Raw genomic sequence first — 18,463 nt, 5'->3', positions numbered from 1 at the left:
TACAGAGAGACAACACCATATATATATATATATATACAAAAAAATCTTTAAATAGAATTAATAATTAGACTTAAATAATAAAAAATTGAAGTATTTTTAATAAAACTATTATATGGGTTTTATAACAGAATTAAAAAATTCGTTTTTCTGATTTCTAACCATTATTTTGGATTCTACATTTGTATTTCTCTGTACAAAATTATGATATATATGAAAAGATCAATGGTTGAATGGAGCAAAAGAGATTCTATCCTTATTAAAAATGTATATATAATTTTAGATTAATTTAATGTGTACTTGTTACTTCTCTTTAACGCATACATATCTATAATATGATGCATTTCAGTTTTTAAATAAACCACTCTTTCTTTTTCTGTACTTGATGACCAGTGGCAGAGTTTACGACCGCTGAATCCGGATCCAGAGCAATTTCAGCACCCTTATCTTCTTGCGTCAAGTATTCACCTTTATGCCTAGACATATATCTGCCTATAAGAATCGCCATGATCACAAGTGCAATCAGAATAACCGCTAATACGCTTCCCAGAATAGCTGTGTCAGTCTCATTATATGCCGCTCTCACTTTTTCCTCATCTACCTGAGGTGGTGGTCGCGTCTCTTTAATATATGGCGGATGTGTGATCGGTTCGACTCCGCAGAAATCTTCGGCTACTGGAGGACCGAGTGAGCGGATATTAGCAGGTCCGTTCTCTTGAAAGAGTAGCTTCAGCGGATATATGTCGTCGAATTCAACTCTCGATATACAGCCCGCGAATCCCTCTGACATAGACTCGTTTCTACCGATGTACATGTATTGAATATTGTTGAATTGCGCGTCTGCAGAATGCTTTATATTAAATTCAAATTCCTTCGTCTCATAATTATCAACCTGCAATGTCAAAATAGCACCAGATTTTTTCCTGCCGATCCTGACATCGTGATACTGTCCCAAACCGAAATGTTTCTTCGGAAATATGACTTCCTGCCGTTCGAAACCGAAGTCAAATACTACGCGTAAATGTCCGCTGTTTGAAACCATTATAGTCATGTATTCTCCAGAAATATTGGAGAATAGACCCAATAGAAATCCTTTCGGATTCGTTGTCGTAAAGCCAATGCGTATTTTTTCAGAGATAGTGGAACGCCAGCTACCCATGAAATCGTATTTTATCATCGAATTAGGTTTCATGTATACGCCAATCTCTGAAAATATTTAAATAATATTAGATACATTACTTTAAATACGAAGCACTACGGCCTGAATGTTAAGATGTTGAACTATTATATATCTTTATTTAAATGAATTAATTTCAGAAATTATAACTGCGTGCCGATAAATGTCGAACTTTCAACGCAATCAATCTAAAATATTAATAATCTCTCCAAATTTCCCAAATTTAATTTAAAAAAAACTGTAATAAACTTATTGCGTTGAAAGTCCGACAACCATATCGGCACGCAATTATAATTTCTGAAATTAATTCATTTAAATGAATATACATAATAGTTCAACATCTTAACAGACCGTAGTGGCACTTCGTATTTAAAGTAATGTATCTAACATAAACGGTCTTATTTCCAATCTTATTATTGTAAATAATATTAACTAAGAGAAATTAATAGCAATCAATTTTATTGAACATTTCGCATTGAAAACATCTTTCTTATTTACCGTCTGCACAAATTGGTCCCTTAAATGCGGTCCACCGGCAGTCACACCAGTATCCATCATATGCTTCGTGGCATGTGCCATTGTTAAGGCAAGGATTACTTTCACATCTACCAACACAACCTTCCGTAATGCCGTACAATCCTTGCCGAGCATAACTTCTCAAGTCTTGCAATTGACCATTGAGAAGTAGTGCTCTTATACAACCGACGTATCCGTCCTTAAAATCGATCGTAGAACCTACTACGAAGTCTGAGGTAAGATGCAATGCTCGCACTGGACCCGGAGGTTCTCGCACTTCATTCTTCATCGCTCCATCGATGACGATTCGGGCTTCCTTGCGATTTCTTTCTACTGACACAGAATGCCATTTATCGTCACCTAAATTGTAAGATGTTTGCACGCTAACGGTAAGCGGCCCTCCACCAGCCACATACTGGAAATGTACTTGGTTTCCACTGTGTATGGAAACTTTGATATAATCGGTGGGTCCTTTGCTATGAATAATTACAGCATCCTGAGTAGTGGTCTTAAACTCGAAATAAATATCACCGCTGTGCCCAATATCAAAGGTCGGCAAATTGATGCTAGCATCCCTTATGCGGAATGTGACTACATTCTTGAATAAATCTGTAATAAGAGGATCGCATATCATTGAAAATTAATTAATTAATAATAATGAATTTTTATTATTCGTATATATTAGAATGAGAATAAAATAATTGAATTTACCATCGCCTTCGCAAATAAGCGGGCCTAACGTATAACGACCTTCTTTTTCATCGAGCGGGGTACCAGTATCACCAAAACGTAATTGTTTAACGGGAAGATGTTCCTTTTCTCTAATCTCCCCACTATCTATAAACCATCCATCTAGATCAGAGTCGCAGTTGCACCACTTGGTTATATCTGTACATTTTCCTTCTATACCGCACTCGCATTTTCGCGACCCGGACAATGCGCCACCCCAATAATCCATCTTCTGATTATTCCGACTAACCCACCACGAATTCGGTCTAAAATAATCACCTGGAGGAACTGAAAAGGAGCAGAAAGATTGATATAAAGTATTTCGGAAGTAGCAAGACGCAAGATATTTAAGATATAATTACCTGGGGTATTAAATAATTTGGAATGTTTACATTCATAACTTATCCTTTGTGTGCAACTTATAGATCGATTTAATAAAGCCTCTATTTGATCAAAGTCGGCATCATAATTAATATCCTGTATAAAACTGCCAGGCTCTTGAAATCCATCGACAGGAGTCAATTGCTCGTTACTATGATGTAAAAATGTCATTACGCGGCCATCGGAAAGGACCTCGCAAGTAACAGGAAAAGGCTTTAAGGGCCCGCTCCCGTCCACATCGATTTTAATTTCTACACGCTGATTTACTGAATTCATATTCTTATAGGCCTGGCATGATAAGGGATTTAACGCTGCATAAAATTGTAATATTATTAATTTTAGCAGAAATATTCTATATTTCATTTATTGTATTAACACATGCTGAATACTTACAGGTATGACAGACAGCACCGGCGTACCCAGTATTAGCACAATCACAGAAGAATTCATCAGAATTTTGACGGCAAACACCAAAATGTTTGCAAGGATTTGGATTGCAGCGATCTACCATCTGACAAGTGTCAAAAACAACTTCGTTCTTGCAACAGTACTCTTCGTCCTTCCAGTCGGTCGGCAATTTATAATTCCCATCAATACTTATCATTCTCATACAGCCAACAAAGCCATGATTGCTCTCCGATCCAATCGTACCACCAATGAAATAATATGATCCGGTTATCATATCCAAGAGACGCTCTGTTTTCATCGGGCGTCCATCGACATTTAAAATGAGCGAATTTTTGAAAATCGTTAAAATTATTTGATGCCATTTTCCATCGTTAAACTTCTCATAAAAATTGTCCAAGTTTGTGATCGGGTTATTATGCGTTTGTATGTCGACTTTCAATTTACCTTCTTCCAAGTATAGCTACATATTAAAAATAGATAAATTTATTTGTATTATATTTACTAACAGCATTGAATATTATACTCAAGGATAATAAAAAGAATAAATAAAAATGTGCACAACCTTGACAAAGCCCGGACTCGTAAACTTATGGTAAAGAATTATGCCTCTCTCTTCGTATGATCGAAACGCGAGAGAAACATTCATAGAAAATACGCCCTCATAGCCTCTTAATTTGGCATAAGATCCAGTAGTTAAAAATGTGACAGGTATTATCGGAGGTTCCGGACAAGTGTAAAGCGTATTAATCTTATAATATCGTAAATTCTCATCTATGATTTCTGTTTCCTTTAGCTCGCGAATTATATTCGTCGAGTTTAAATAAAAATTCTCTATACAACCGGTAAAATTTTGAATTACCACCAAACCATCCTGTTTATTAGGCACACCACCGATGTAAAACTAGAACACAATCATTCAAGTTAATCTTAATACGTTTACGTAAATGTTCGATTACTAAAATGCTTCACGTTTATTTAAAAAAAAAAGTCACCTCTCGATTTAAATCCAGTCGATGAAACTCTCCTTCTATTCTACCTTTAATCAAAACTCTGTCAACAGAAAACCAAATATCTTTCCGATTGCGTGAGATCACAACGTCGTGCCACATATTATCGTCCAAAAGACTGCCGACAGATAGACTTGTCATAATACCGGATCCAAGATCGATATTAAGCAACATCCTGTTGTCACGCAATTGCAAGGCTATATAATCACCCTGAGTACCACGAGAATACATTAATACGCCGTCAGCATTATTAGTTTTAAATCGAAAACGTATTGAATGTCTGTCGGTCTCGATAGGTTCTCTAAGTAAATCCAATCGTATCAGAGAGGATCCGTTAAAGGAAGCGATGTCAGATACTGAAATATAAAGTGATAGATTTGTCATCTTATAAACTGATATACATCTTTCTAAAGACAGAAGTATATAATCATTATTTTATACCATAATCGCATCCGTAAAGTTCGACTCTCAGCGATATCCTGTCTCGCCATCGTGTTGGATTTATTCTAATCCATTGTGCAATTATTGATACATCAAATTTATTAAGCTTTATACTATCTCCGTCTATATTACCTTTAAACATCTAAGAAAAAAAGGAGAAATAAGAATGTTTAGAGTGTTGTTATATCATTATATCTGTCCGTTTACTTCATTTTCAGTATCAGTCAATAATTAACATCGCGACAACCGTGCAGAATTTAAATAAATTGCGTGCATGCTGTAAGTTAAAAGTAAATACTTATGTGAGAAGAGTAGTTATCAGAAATAGAAAACTGTTTGCAAAATACAGAAATACGTTCATTTCTTAGAGCTATTATATTATTTAGGAATACCGATTGCATTAGACTAGTTTGAAAATTGTTGTATATTAAAAAGATTACAAAAGTTATTTTAATTGCACGCATTCAAGCAAAGATTATTCGCTTATAGTACAAATTTTTAATAAATGCGATTGTTATCCAACCACCATTAATTGCATAAGTATGTACGTTAGTGCAAATTGTTAATGACAAAGTGACACTCAATATTAAAAGTGGATGACAAAAGAGAGTTATAAATATGGTGTCATTATAATAAATAAAATTCTGGAAAAACAAAATATTAATTTTTTTTATGAGAGTTATGATTTTTATGATTTTTATACATATATATATATATATATACACACACTATCTATATATATATATATATATATATATTACATTCCATGTAAATGATATCTTTTTAAAATAAATGATAATAACCAAGCACTAAAATTATTTATTAATTATCCTATTGAATCTGTCATATTCAGAACTTACGCTCTATTGTTCTAATGAAAAAAGATATTTTACAAAACAAAGGTATATCATCAGATCTGATGATATAAATACAAATAGAGTAATATTTCATTTATAATTCAAGTATTTGAGTCTTATCAATAAGCATGTCATAATCTTTTCCAGATATCATAACCACACCATATATTTATTTTAAATTTTCAAACCCCAATAGCGATTATTAAAACAGAAGATTCCAAAGTATCTTTCGAAATTGAGAAATTTGTTTATAATTATTTCGTTAATGGAATTTCTACAATATTCCTACGAAAGAGCAACGACTTAGAAATTTTATAATATGCTTATTATCAATGTACATACAATGAAAAGAAATTACTAAAGTTAAATTAATGCGCATTCATTTATAAGTCGGAATATATCCTTTCAGAAAATTTTACAAATCTAAACAAAAACTTTGTATTAATTTAATAGTATAATATATATTTTCTAATATATATAATATTTATTTTATATATTATAAAATATATATTTAAAATGTTTCTGTGTATGTGTATGTGTGTGTTGTACTATTATGTATGTTGTGGGTGAAAGAATTACCCTGTATATACGTAAGAGTAAACAAATTGTAGACTCTATCCTTGAAATTTAATACCTCATCTACACCATCCTGGGTTTCATAAGTGGCCCAAGCTTGACCATCATCCGAATATTGGATAATATATTCTGTCACATATTCATTAGTATGCGCCCGCCCTCGCGTAGAAATGCTGCGTATCTCATATCTGTCCCCCAGCTCCATAGTAAGATGTTGATTGTAACTGCTAAGTTCTGGTGACCACGCGGAATCTCCTGTAAAGCCCAGCTCCATGTCCATGTGTAAAAGGAGAAAAGTAGAAGCGGAGCATGCAAATGGATATAGGAAATAATGAAAGGATCATGAATTTAAATTATTTTTGTGATAAATCTTGCTAGTCCTTTAGCCATAAATATATATTTCCAAATAAGATTAATTTAGATTTTTATTCAGTTATCATATGAATTTATATTTAATATATGTTATTTGCATCCCAATGCGTATGTTTATGTTAGAAAAAAAATAATGTAATATTTAATAAAATAAGTATTCACATAATGAGAAAAAAAATGATTGGTGCAAAGCATTATCCAAATGAAAATCTATGTGTGTAAAGCACATTAAGATACTTACCAGTAACAAACCTGATCATATTGTTTGCAATATAGTTTTGTAAAATATTTTATCAATTATTCTATAATATTTACAGATTATTACACTAGATTACACTATAGATTATTACACTTTTTTACTATTTTCTATTATTTTCTACAAGCATGCATAAGCAAGCCTTACGTTAGTCCAGTTTTATATATATATATATATGCACATTTTTTATTAATTATATAAAGCTTCACCATCATTCAATTGTTATTAAAGGCAAAAATATTAAACCCAATGAAGATTAGAAGATCAACGGCACCGAGAAAGAACGAGCTTACCTTTGCATGACCATCTTCTTCCTTATAATCCACATAATCGAGTCCATTGGTACCATAGCTAATACGATATTCCATAACATATTCATTCTGCACCGATCGTCCCTGAGTCGCCACAGCTGTGATGTTCATCACTTGGCCCAAGTCGATTATTAAATACTGACCGAAATCAGAGCTGCTAGCTGTCCATGCGTTTCCGCCTACACCACAACATTTATGCATGCATGCAACTCAAAGTAAACTTAGGAAAGTGCTTACGAATAATGGGACAGAACATAGCCAAATAATTAAAATTAATCCTGACAATACTTTGCTTTTATACTCAGAGTCTAACTCATATCATTGTACCAAACTTGTATGTTGAAAATCCAAACCAAATTTAAATGGCAATAGAATGCAGAATACATTTAAAGATTTCTCCGATATTGCATAACATTTCTCGGGGAAATAATAAAATTATTTTTCAAAATCATATTCATTAACACGAATATACAACATCAGACACTTATATTATGAAATATAGGCACTCTGAATTAATTTTTTTTTATTTCAATGAAAAAAATCACGCGTTTTTAAAGACATATTATGTTTGCTGTATACAAAGATCAGCAAAGAATAGTTATTTATTTTTTTACCTATTGTAATATTTTGCACGTGGGAAATTATTTATAGTCCGTAAGGTAATTAAAGGAATTGTAAAGTATTATTCTTAATGCTTTATTACTTTATAATTAAACTAATATACAATTTTATACAATAGTATAAAATTCATCTTTTTTAAACATATTAGGAAACATTTCTTTGCGTATTGTAATATTATCTTATGATAGTTAATAAAATTATGGCTGTTCGTGTCTTGCAAAATATTGAGTTGTGAATTGTGGATCTATTGGAAAGAGTGGAATTGCATGTATCATAAGTTCATCGTAATTCATGATCTCGAATCGAGATAATTCATTACGTAATCGTAATAAATTATCATTTTCTTGTAATGCTACGGCAACGCAATGTTGTGAATCAAGTAAAGTTTCTTCAAATAACCAATTTTGTTTGATTCCTTTTACATACAAGTCTGTGTCGGTTGTGATCAAATCTTCGCTTAATTCTGAATTTATCCGAAAATCTAAACTTCCTAGGTTAACAAAAATCCCCACGCCAAGCGCTTTAACATAGCTTTCTTTTAATGCCCAGTGTCTATAAAACATAGCCATTTGCTCCGCTTCCGATTTACCTGAATCTTTGATCTCCTCCCACTCTGCTGTAGAAAAATGTTTACTCATTAGACGAAAAAAATTAGTGACGTTTTTATTCTCCTTATAATCTAATGTCATAACATCTACACCTATTTTCACGTTCATAACTTCCCCCGCTAATATCGTATAAGAACCTTGATGAGAAACATTAAAATTTATTATAGTGGAGTTATCTTTCAATACGGGCCTATTGTGTTCATCTCTGACGAAAGTAATTGTGTTATATGGAAGACCGGCATACTCGTTCACAAATTTTCTCATTAATAATCTGCCCACGAGAGAAGCTCGGATATCCTTACGAAATACAAATTTCTTTAGTCTTTCCTTCTCGTCACTTTGTATACAAGAAATGACGTGCTCGAACTCTCGCTCGCTTGGATTCCACTCTTTCCAGTTAAATGCCCAACGAATGGCTGACGACATTCTAACGATATGGGCGCTAAGCATCAATCAAATCGCTGAACTACAGTTTGTACATGCACTCTTTGGCTGGTCACAGTTGGTATATTCGTAAATTATGTGTCTCTGATTATAAAAGCAATGCTTTTCAAAATATTTCGTTTGAGATACTCTCCAGGCTACTTGCTAGGATCCACCTGAAGCAAATATAAATTTATTATACTATATATTTGTTTTGTTTCTAATCCAAAAGATTGTTATTATAAGTATTTCCACTTAAAGTGCTACATAATAAAGATGAAGAGAAACGAGTATAAAGTGATTGGGCGATGAGTCATATAGTGAGCATGTACAGCTCACTTAATTCTTATAATTGAACGCAGCGGCGAGCAGTGACCATTGGCATTAATTAAATTTCTTGACTCTTACCAGAATTTTTTCATTGAGAAGTATTGCATAGTATTAGCAGAATCATTTGTAACTATGTACTATTATTAATGCAAAGAAAAGCAAATATAGTGCACAATATAGATAACGACAGACTTCGTAGGAATAGAAAGCAAGCAACAGACTACTACTAGTATCATATAATATATTTATATTATATATATATAGAAAGTACAATTGTACAATAAATTACGTCTAATCACTTAAACAAGATCTGTACGTAAAAACTAAGTAAACAAACATTTCTTTCTCACCATGTAGCCTAGCATTGTTCGGTCCTCTTTCAGGCAAGGAGGTTGTCGCTGTTATTTGAGCTCTATCCAAAAGAGGAAAGATGCATTCGTCGTCATCTAAGACACAATCGTAATGTTTGTTAAAGTATTATACCTTCTTAGATCAGTTTCATAACTCTCGGTTAACTCTTAATCGAGGTTCAACTTATTCATTATCTCTTTTTAATTTCAGAATTGAGAAAAGATGAGAAATAAGTTGAACCTCGGTTAAGAATTAACCGTGAGTTGGGAAACTGGGCCTTAGAGAAATACAAAAATTATCAAATATTTTCGTGACAAAATATGTACTGGGAACAAACTGCTTTTGTATTTACTAAATAAACGCACAGTATAAAAGCATCTTCATAAAATTTTATTATTAAATTATAATAAACACATAAAATGCAATATTCAAACATTTTTAGACCTACATTTTTAAGATTTTTACATTTCAAAGATTTTTTTAATAGAATTATTATTAATGTGTTAATATAAAATTTTATGTTTACAATAATAATAGCATAATAATGAAGTAAGTAATCTATTAAACAAGATATACGTTGTGTGTGTGTGTGTGTGTGTGTGTGTGTGTGTGTGTGTGTGTGTGTGTGCGCGCGCGCGCGCGCGCGCGTGTGCGTGCTAGGAAATTTAAACTGAACATTGCAGCAGATTGGCATCAAGTGCTTTGCTATTAAAGACTATCATTTCAACAAATCATTTAAATGGAATACATCAGATTCTGTCCAACTTCCACAGTCAATGTTATCATATTCAGCTAATCTGTCATTTGACTGCATTTTGCTGACAAAATTTATAGCAGAAACTTAGCGAAATCTAATTTCGATAGATTTGATTGTCTGAAAACAAAATGTATCATAGAAAAAGATACATAACAATTAGATATAAGTATGTAATATGCTATATTGCAAAATAACGCAATGACGGAACTGTCAGACGAAATGCGTGTAAATCCCATTTTGGACGATATGTAATTCGTATCAGATTTCAACAGAGATCTGACAGGTTTCTATCTAATAATTTTTCACGTCACACATTTTCATATAAGTTATGTGTGTGTTTAATGTAAACTTCATGTCGTGTGTACTCCGATTTTTCAAATGTTTCGCATTACACGGCACATTGAGCCGCAAACAGAGCACACATCTAAGTTATAAATAAAAATGAAAAACAGATAAAATCTAAAATGGATGAATCTAACAATTCGTCGTATGACGCACGCAGGCTGCGTTACGCATCTCGTACCTCGTACTCGCGTATGACGCGAGTACTCACCGCGCGCCATATTATCTCGGAGATGGGCTGGGTCATAGTATCGTACCGTGCCAGGAAGTTACAGTACGTACCACCATAGTGATTGATGTATCGAATTGTACTTACTGTAGTACGCGAACGAGCTTGCCACTACGGCGAATGCGTACACAAGAAAGCCAAGAGCGGTCATCGTACCATCGCCTTGAGCTTAGAAAACGTCTCGATTCCACCGCGAAATCCTCAAATTCCGTATGGCAAACGAGCCCGATAAAAATGAGACGCGCCACTCGCACTAATTTTCCTGTGCAACTCCCGTCAACTTTGGTCTACTCCTATTCGCGACTTTTAAGAGCACACGTCTACCGTCCTGCGGCACGATCGGTGAACAATTAAATGACGCGAATCAACAACGAATGAGATGACGCGGGAATGAAAGTTGGCTATGCCGCGCCTCGTCTCGTATCGCGGCCGTTTGCCGTTTCCAATGTATTGAATTAGTCATTCGACATTTCGACGCATCGCATAGACGTCGCGCCACATCCATCTTGTCCGTATTATCTCTTGCAGGTATTATTGATAATACAAAATGATGATCAACGATTTCTTATCATCATTTGGCATTCATTAATCACATGGCACCAACATAAGGTATTATTACAGACAGTCGATATTACAGACAATATTATAACACCGATACAAATGATATAGTAGATATATTACCCACTGAAGATATCTGTGACTATAATTTGATGCGCATGCTTTGTGCATAATTAAGCGTTAAAAGGATTCTTAAGCCAGTATTCATAGTCGAGTCTTATTTCAAGACCGTCTTAACTAATGTCTTAAGACGTTAATGCAGCCTTCTGATTGGTTCGTGACTTCTTAAGACCGTACTTAAGACGGTCTTGAATATAAATTTGACTATGAATACCGGCCATATGCCGAGAAGAAGTCACGAACCAATCAGAAGGCTGCATTAGCATCTTAAGACATTACTTAAGACGGTCTTGAAATAAAACTACTATGAATACCGACCTAAGAATTTTTTTACTAGCGCCTAGTTGTGCAAAATCTGCGCATCAAACTACATCTTCAGTGGGTAATACATCTACTTTATCATTTGTATCGATGTTATAATATCGACTGTCTATAATAATACCTTATGTTGATGCCATGTGATCAATAAATGTCAAATGATGATAAGCTGAAATCGTTGACCATCATTTTGTATTAGGAAGGTAGAAGACTTATTAGCGTCTGTATTAGCGTGTTAAGACATTACTTAAGATAAAGTTTGAGTTGTGCAAGCTTTGTGCACAACTAGGCGCTAGTATAAGGATTCTTAGGCCGGTATTCATAGTCGAGTCTTGAAATAAGACCAGGCCATAACCCAGATAGCATAAAATACAAAAAGATAACGAAAAGAGATCTTTTTTAAGTTATCTTTCTGACAAAGCAAAAAGTCTAAAAGATGACGAAAAGACATTGTTTTTAGATTGTCTTTTCAGTAAAACTAAAAGATGTCTATAAGACATATTTCAGTTTTGTCGAAAAGATAACATGAAAAAAATATATCTTTCCGTTATTTTTGTACTTTTTATCACTTATTCGCGAGCAGTATGCGAGATCGCCATTAGATGTAGTTCAGTTTCTCGTGTTTGAAAATCATACAAGACAGAATAAAAGGTGCAGCATTATGAGAAATTTTACTTTTATTTTATAATGAACACTAATTAAAGTTTTTTTTATATGAATCGTGTCCCCAAAGGGGACTGTGATGAAAGATAATTCTTCCACATAGGACACGGCAAACATTGCAGAAAATAAGTCATATATTGTCAGTCACGCAATTTTATTTTGTTTTGTATAAAAATTAATTAGGAATTCGATGTTATTAAACATTATATTGTATACAAATATAAAAATTAAAAGAAGTATTAAAGATGATTAAAAGATATCCAAAGAAGTCATCCTTTAGTTATCATATAAGACTATAAGACTAGCAGTACGACATCCATCTGTCTTTTAATCATCTTTTCGTCGACTATTCTTTCATTAAAAGATATCTTTATAACAATTTAGTCGTCTTTTAGTCATCTTTTAGACGACGTGGTGAAAAAGACTCTCTGGGAAGAATTATATCAAATTAAAAAGTAAAACACAAATGGTACTATCTCTTATTAAAAAATGATTCCAAGAAAAAGAATCAATATAGACTAATTTTGACTTCCCCAAATTTCGTACAAACACATGAAAATTTATTTCTTGAAGTCAACTATAAACTTTTTATAAAGACGTTTATCACTACAAAATACGTGATATTAGTACAAACTTGTAGGATTATTAAAAAAATAACGTTGATGAAAGTTGAAAAATATTTTAAACTAATTTACTCTTAGGATAGTCACTATATATTTAGATGACTTCTTTGGATATCTTTTAGTTCTCTTTAAGACTTCTTTTAATTTTTATATTTTTTACATATAACGTTTAATAACATCAAATTCTAAATTAATTTTTACATAAAACGAAATGAAATTGTGTGACTGACAATATACATTTCTGGATCGTGCAATGTTTGTCCTATGTGCAAGAGCTATATCTTTCATCATAGTCTCCCCTTTGAGAAATTCGATTTCAAAAAAATATTTTATTAGTGTTCATTAGAATACGAGTAAAATTTCTTATAATGCACAGCACCATTTATTCTAGTATGATTTTCAAACATGAGAAACTGAACTCTATCACATCTGGTGGTGATCCCGCGTACTACTTGTTAATGAGTGATAAAAAATATCAAAATATTGGAAAGATATCTTTTTCGGCAATATACAAAAAGATATTTTTTAGTTGATTTTTTGCTTTGCGAAAGTGACTAAAATGTCTTATAGACATCTTTTCATCTTACTGAAGACAACCTAAAAATGATGTCCTTTCGTCATCTTTTAGACATTTTTTCGCTTTGTCGAAAAGACTTACTTAAAAAAAAACCTCTTTTCGTTATCTTTTAGTATTTTGTGCTGTCTGGGATTATTTTGTATACGACTGATTTATGGTATCTCGCGCATGGTATGGGGCACCTTGAGTCATTTCTTAAAAAATATATTTTTATTTCTTTTCTTAAAAACTAATAAATATTTATTAAATATACTTATTAAATTTTAAAATATTTAAATTATGCTTCAATTATTAAAAAAAATGATACAAAATTTTATTTAAATGTACTTTTAAAAGTGAGTTTGAATTTTTATGACTCATGATATTTCGGTCTCCCCTATAGACAAGTATTGACCTTGGCGATCCTCATTTGCAAAAACAATCAATATCAAAGTACAGCTTTCTATTTTTAGAAACATAATAATGAATCGATTGGTATAAAAAAAAATACATAACTGCTTATTTAAAAAATTATCCATTTTGCCTATGTATTTTTTTTAAACTATAGGTTTTCTTTACACTAATTGATCATTAAGTATATTGTATATGACAAAAGCGCATCAAATTGAATATTATGTATGCTTTTTACTTTTTTTACTTTTAATATTTTACAAAATAAATTTTTTACATTTATACATTTACGATTGAATTAGAGCTGAACTTTATTTGATTTATCTGACATAGCATAATAGTTTCTTTCCCAACCATAAATTATGACCAACCATTAATGACTTGTTTTACAAATGCAATACATTAATAAACTATAAATATAAAATTCAAATATTAAATTTAAATATTGATAAAATTTACTAATAATTTAAATTCATTAAAAGTAACATGTTTCATTATTAATCCAGCAATATAATTGTAACATTAAATGCTAATAATGCTCTATCACTCTTTCTATTTTTTAAAGTGTTGTAAAGTGACATTGTATATAAATACAGATTCCCGGCAAGCATTCAAGATTATCGGAACAAATGGACAAAATGGATTGTTCTACCTAACAGTCCTAATACTCATACGGATGTGACAAAAATCTAAGGTTTATAGTTTCTTTGAAATGCGGAATAAACTTTGATGTCCATAGTCGAAAATAATTATATTATATACAATTATTATTATATTTTGTATATATTAATTATCACATTGGTAATTTATAAATTTAAAGCTGGACGTAATGTTTGAACCTTTTTTTAATTTTATAAATTTAGTTTTATAATCTTATTTAACTATGTATAATGTAATATTCAGGATAAGTAACGTTATTTATAATATCGTTACCGTTACAAATTACTTTTTTCGATAACGAATAAGTAACAACGTTACATTTTCTTCTGAATAACGTTCATGGTAACGTAATTACATTTTTGGAGTAACGATAACGATTTTATTAGTTACTTTTATCGTTACTTTATTTCTAACTACGTAAAAGTTTAGTCGTGCGTAATTGTAATCCTAAAGAACAGAGGTAAAACATTAACAATCTGATTGGTTGTCTAAATCACGCGATCATACCTTTTTTTCATTGTATTCATAGTTACATGTATAGATTAACTCAGATATAATTTTTACAATTGTATTTAATTTTTTAAAATAAAATTTTTTCTGTGTCATATCTTACAAATTAAATATATGTTTATAATGCAGATTATAAACAATACTATATTACAAACAATATTTTTTTATTATAATATCATTTTAGAGTATTCACGATGAGTCATTCGTATCTTGTTTCGAAATACTGCACTTGATTAAATAATTCTTTCGATCTTTTTAAATGTACAACTTAATGTTTTTTAAAGATGTTAAAATATATATAAGAATCTATTCATAATTTTTGTATATTTGGAAAAATTATGGAAATTAACACATAAACCACACATAAACGATATATGAACGATCCATCAGTAAAAGAAAATTGTATATTTATTAAGAGTTAAAAGTATAATTTAAAGATATCTTATTAAAACTAATACGAAAAATAAATTTATTTAGGTATAAAAATTACAAAAAATGCAGTATATATTATGTGATATAACAGCATCTATTTTATTCATGAAAATAACGCACAATGTTTATTATATAAGCATATATTTTTTGAGCTTTATTTCTCTACTAAAAAATAGAATTTTGACATCTTTTTTACATTTACCGCAAAAATCTGTATATAATATTTTATTAGTATCAAGAAAAAGTAACGAAAAAGTAACGACGTCATATTTTGAGTAACAATAACGAGTTACTTTTGTAAATGAATAACAAGGTTACTTTTGTAAATGAATAGGAACGAGCTATTTTCTAGAAAAAAGAACGATAATAGTAACGAGTTATTTTTATGAGGTAACGTTGCCAACTCTGGTAATATTATATAAGATGTTATTATGACTTCTCTGGTATTTTCAGAAATATAATACTATATAAAGATTGATTCATTAGGTTAGATAATACATTGTCATTTATTTGAAAGTTGATGTATACAAGTGAATAATAAATTAAAAAAATTAAAATTATAAAACGAAATGCCTCAAGTATTTTGTGTTCTCTTTAAAATTATTTAAAATTTATAAATATAAAGGTCATTAATGTAAAAAAATAAGTAAAATCAGTATTTTAAAGTATATTATAAAGCATATTATAAGTATATACATTAAGTACAACTATGCATTGATTACTAAATAATTATACTAAGTTCAAATAAATTAATGTAACCTAAAATATAAATAAGTTTCAAATAAATAGATATATTAAATAATTTCTTATTATATGGTTACATTATTTATTAAATATATATAAAATATTCATATTGACGTATCTATGATTATATTAAATATTTTTATGATTCGTTAAATTCATTTTTTTAAATTAATTTGATTATTTATATAACTCGCATTATTCATAAAACGTGTATGTACATCAAATAAATCAATGCTAAATCATTGCTTTTCGTGAAGAAAAATTATTTGATATGTACATTAATTGTTAAAGACATAAATATATACTTTTGCATACTGAATACAAATTCATTGGCCAATAGACTATCATCACAATTTTGGAAAGAAACTGAGAGTGAGATAGGGATACTGATAAGCGTCGAATAATATTGTTTATGTCTGGAGAAACAATGAAATAACGTTTAACAGATATAAATAATACAAATCAATCATTTAAATCGTAGATCTCTTTCTAAACAATTATAATTTTTGCTAAACATGTGATAATTAAACATTAAAATTAATTAATAATTATATTAATATCAATTGTCATAACAATATTATATATCACTATAATGATAATAGGATTACATGATTTTTATAATTAATTACGATAAATAATTAACAGCTACTTTTTAAGTATATAAAATGTCCGCATATATTTTTCTCTAGTATAATTTGTATTCATATGAAGGAAAAGAAATAAAAATAACTTTAAAAAAAATTGGATAGTATCTTTCTTTATAGAAGAAATAAAATTACAATATGTTATACAATATTTTTTATATATATACAGTTTTTATACATATATCATAATATGAATTTTTTTTCATTTTCTCAAATTAAAAAAAACACAAACACATTACAAAAAACTAAAATTATCCTTCTATTTATTTTTCGATTTTTATTCTTATTACTTTTTCTGTATGCGCAGAAAGATTATAAAGAAAGAAATTGGTACGTACACTCATTTCGTATATAATTGTATTATTATATAATTGTATATTTGCTGTAATGTATTTTTATCTGTTAAATACGAATGCGCTATCCAAATTTGCCTATCACAGCGCAAGAATAAATATGGCATCTTATAGAAAATCATTTTATTATATTGCACTTTCTCAATTTTATATTACTTTTTTATTTAACATGCTCTAATTATATTTTTTATGTATTTTTTATGTATTTCTAAGTGTTAAGTTTGAAAAACATAATAAATACATTGATTGTACTACACAGTTATTTTACATGTTTGATTTTCTTTTGTTGTATAAAATATGGATGTAGATTTAACCACCGCATGCATAGATTAGACCACTGCATGATCAAAGAATCTATATACTGTCGTTTCGAAAAAGGGATTATTATTGGATGCTACACCATAAAAATCGCAAAGGATAGAAAAGAAAAAGCAGATCTAACTCTCTTATTCTTTAGTTATTCATAACTGTTTCTTTGATATGTGAAAATGTAACTAAATTGAAGTTTTATAATAACGTCTTAATTTTTTACATATCCATTTGATAGAATTTATGTGAGTGTCCAAATTGTATAAATGATAGTTTATAATTATTAAATTATCAATTTCGATTATATTTTATATACATTTACATTATATTGCAAATAAACAGAAATAAAATTTGAAATGGGACTTTTCTATATAGGTTATAATTTCATTTGCCAAGTACGTCCTATATACAGGACGAATTAGAGTAGTTGATGCTATTTTTTTATCTTATGAGAAAATTATCGATGTGGATATATTGTGCGAATTGCTGGGCACTGAGAGAAAGGCACATTTTTAATATCTTGTCATAATTTTCACAATTCAGATATCAAACATGCCTGTTTTCGCTTCAAACCAGCAGTTCGTACATCGTTATCCATGCATCCAATCTGTATCGTTGACTCACAATTAGGTGTATAATCAACAATTTTCTCACAGGATAAAAAACTGGATCAACTATTCAATTCAAACTCTGATTTACTATTATAATACTCTGATTATATATTAAATAAAAGAATAAGCATGTAATAGAATGTATACAATAACAGAACAATCATGTATCCAATCTTTTACAAATTAATACAATGTCTAAATAACGCCATAATACCTAACGTCATAATATCATTTCTCATTTAACTAAGTTTATATATTTTTC

The 18,463-nt window shown here is 30.3% G+C and overlaps 1 protein-coding gene across 3 annotated transcripts; it reads right to left on the bottom strand.

Annotated features, from left to right (window-relative positions):
* Positions 1-299: 299 nt before the first annotated feature.
* Positions 300-11,119, bottom strand: LOC108694947 (neurexin-4). 3 transcript variants are annotated; one of them, XM_018204642.1, is made up of 11 exons: positions 10,777-11,119; positions 9,361-9,456; positions 7,011-7,207; positions 4,657-4,798; positions 4,201-4,571; positions 3,771-4,109; positions 3,194-3,668; positions 2,782-3,111; positions 2,402-2,707; positions 1,673-2,299; positions 300-1,203 (listed from the first exon to the last, which is right to left on the bottom strand). In XM_018204642.1, exons 1-11 carry the CDS (start codon positions 10,838-10,840, stop codon positions 350-352), a joined length of 3,801 nt encoding a protein of 1,266 aa, XP_018060131.1. In that variant the 5' UTR covers positions 10,841-11,119; the 3' UTR covers positions 300-349. The 3 variants fall into 3 exon arrangements, with proteins under 3 accessions (XP_018060131.1, XP_018060145.1, XP_018060138.1); XM_018204656.1 differs by lacking the exon at positions 7,011-7,207 and adding an exon at positions 6,148-6,344; XM_018204649.1 differs by lacking the exons at positions 9,361-9,456; positions 10,777-11,119 and adding an exon at positions 6,148-6,344 and having other exon boundaries at positions 7,011-7,040.
* Between the last annotated feature and the right edge of the window lie 7,344 nt (positions 11,120-18,463).

The sequence above is a fragment of the Atta colombica genome, unplaced genomic scaffold, assembly GCF_001594045.1.
Source record: "Atta colombica isolate Treedump-2 unplaced genomic scaffold, Acol1.0 scaffold1, whole genome shotgun sequence".
Lineage (NCBI taxonomy): Eukaryota > Metazoa > Arthropoda > Insecta > Hymenoptera > Formicidae > Atta > Atta colombica.
The sequence above is the reverse complement of the archived record's forward strand: the minus strand, read 5'-3'. Positions and strand labels throughout refer to the sequence as shown.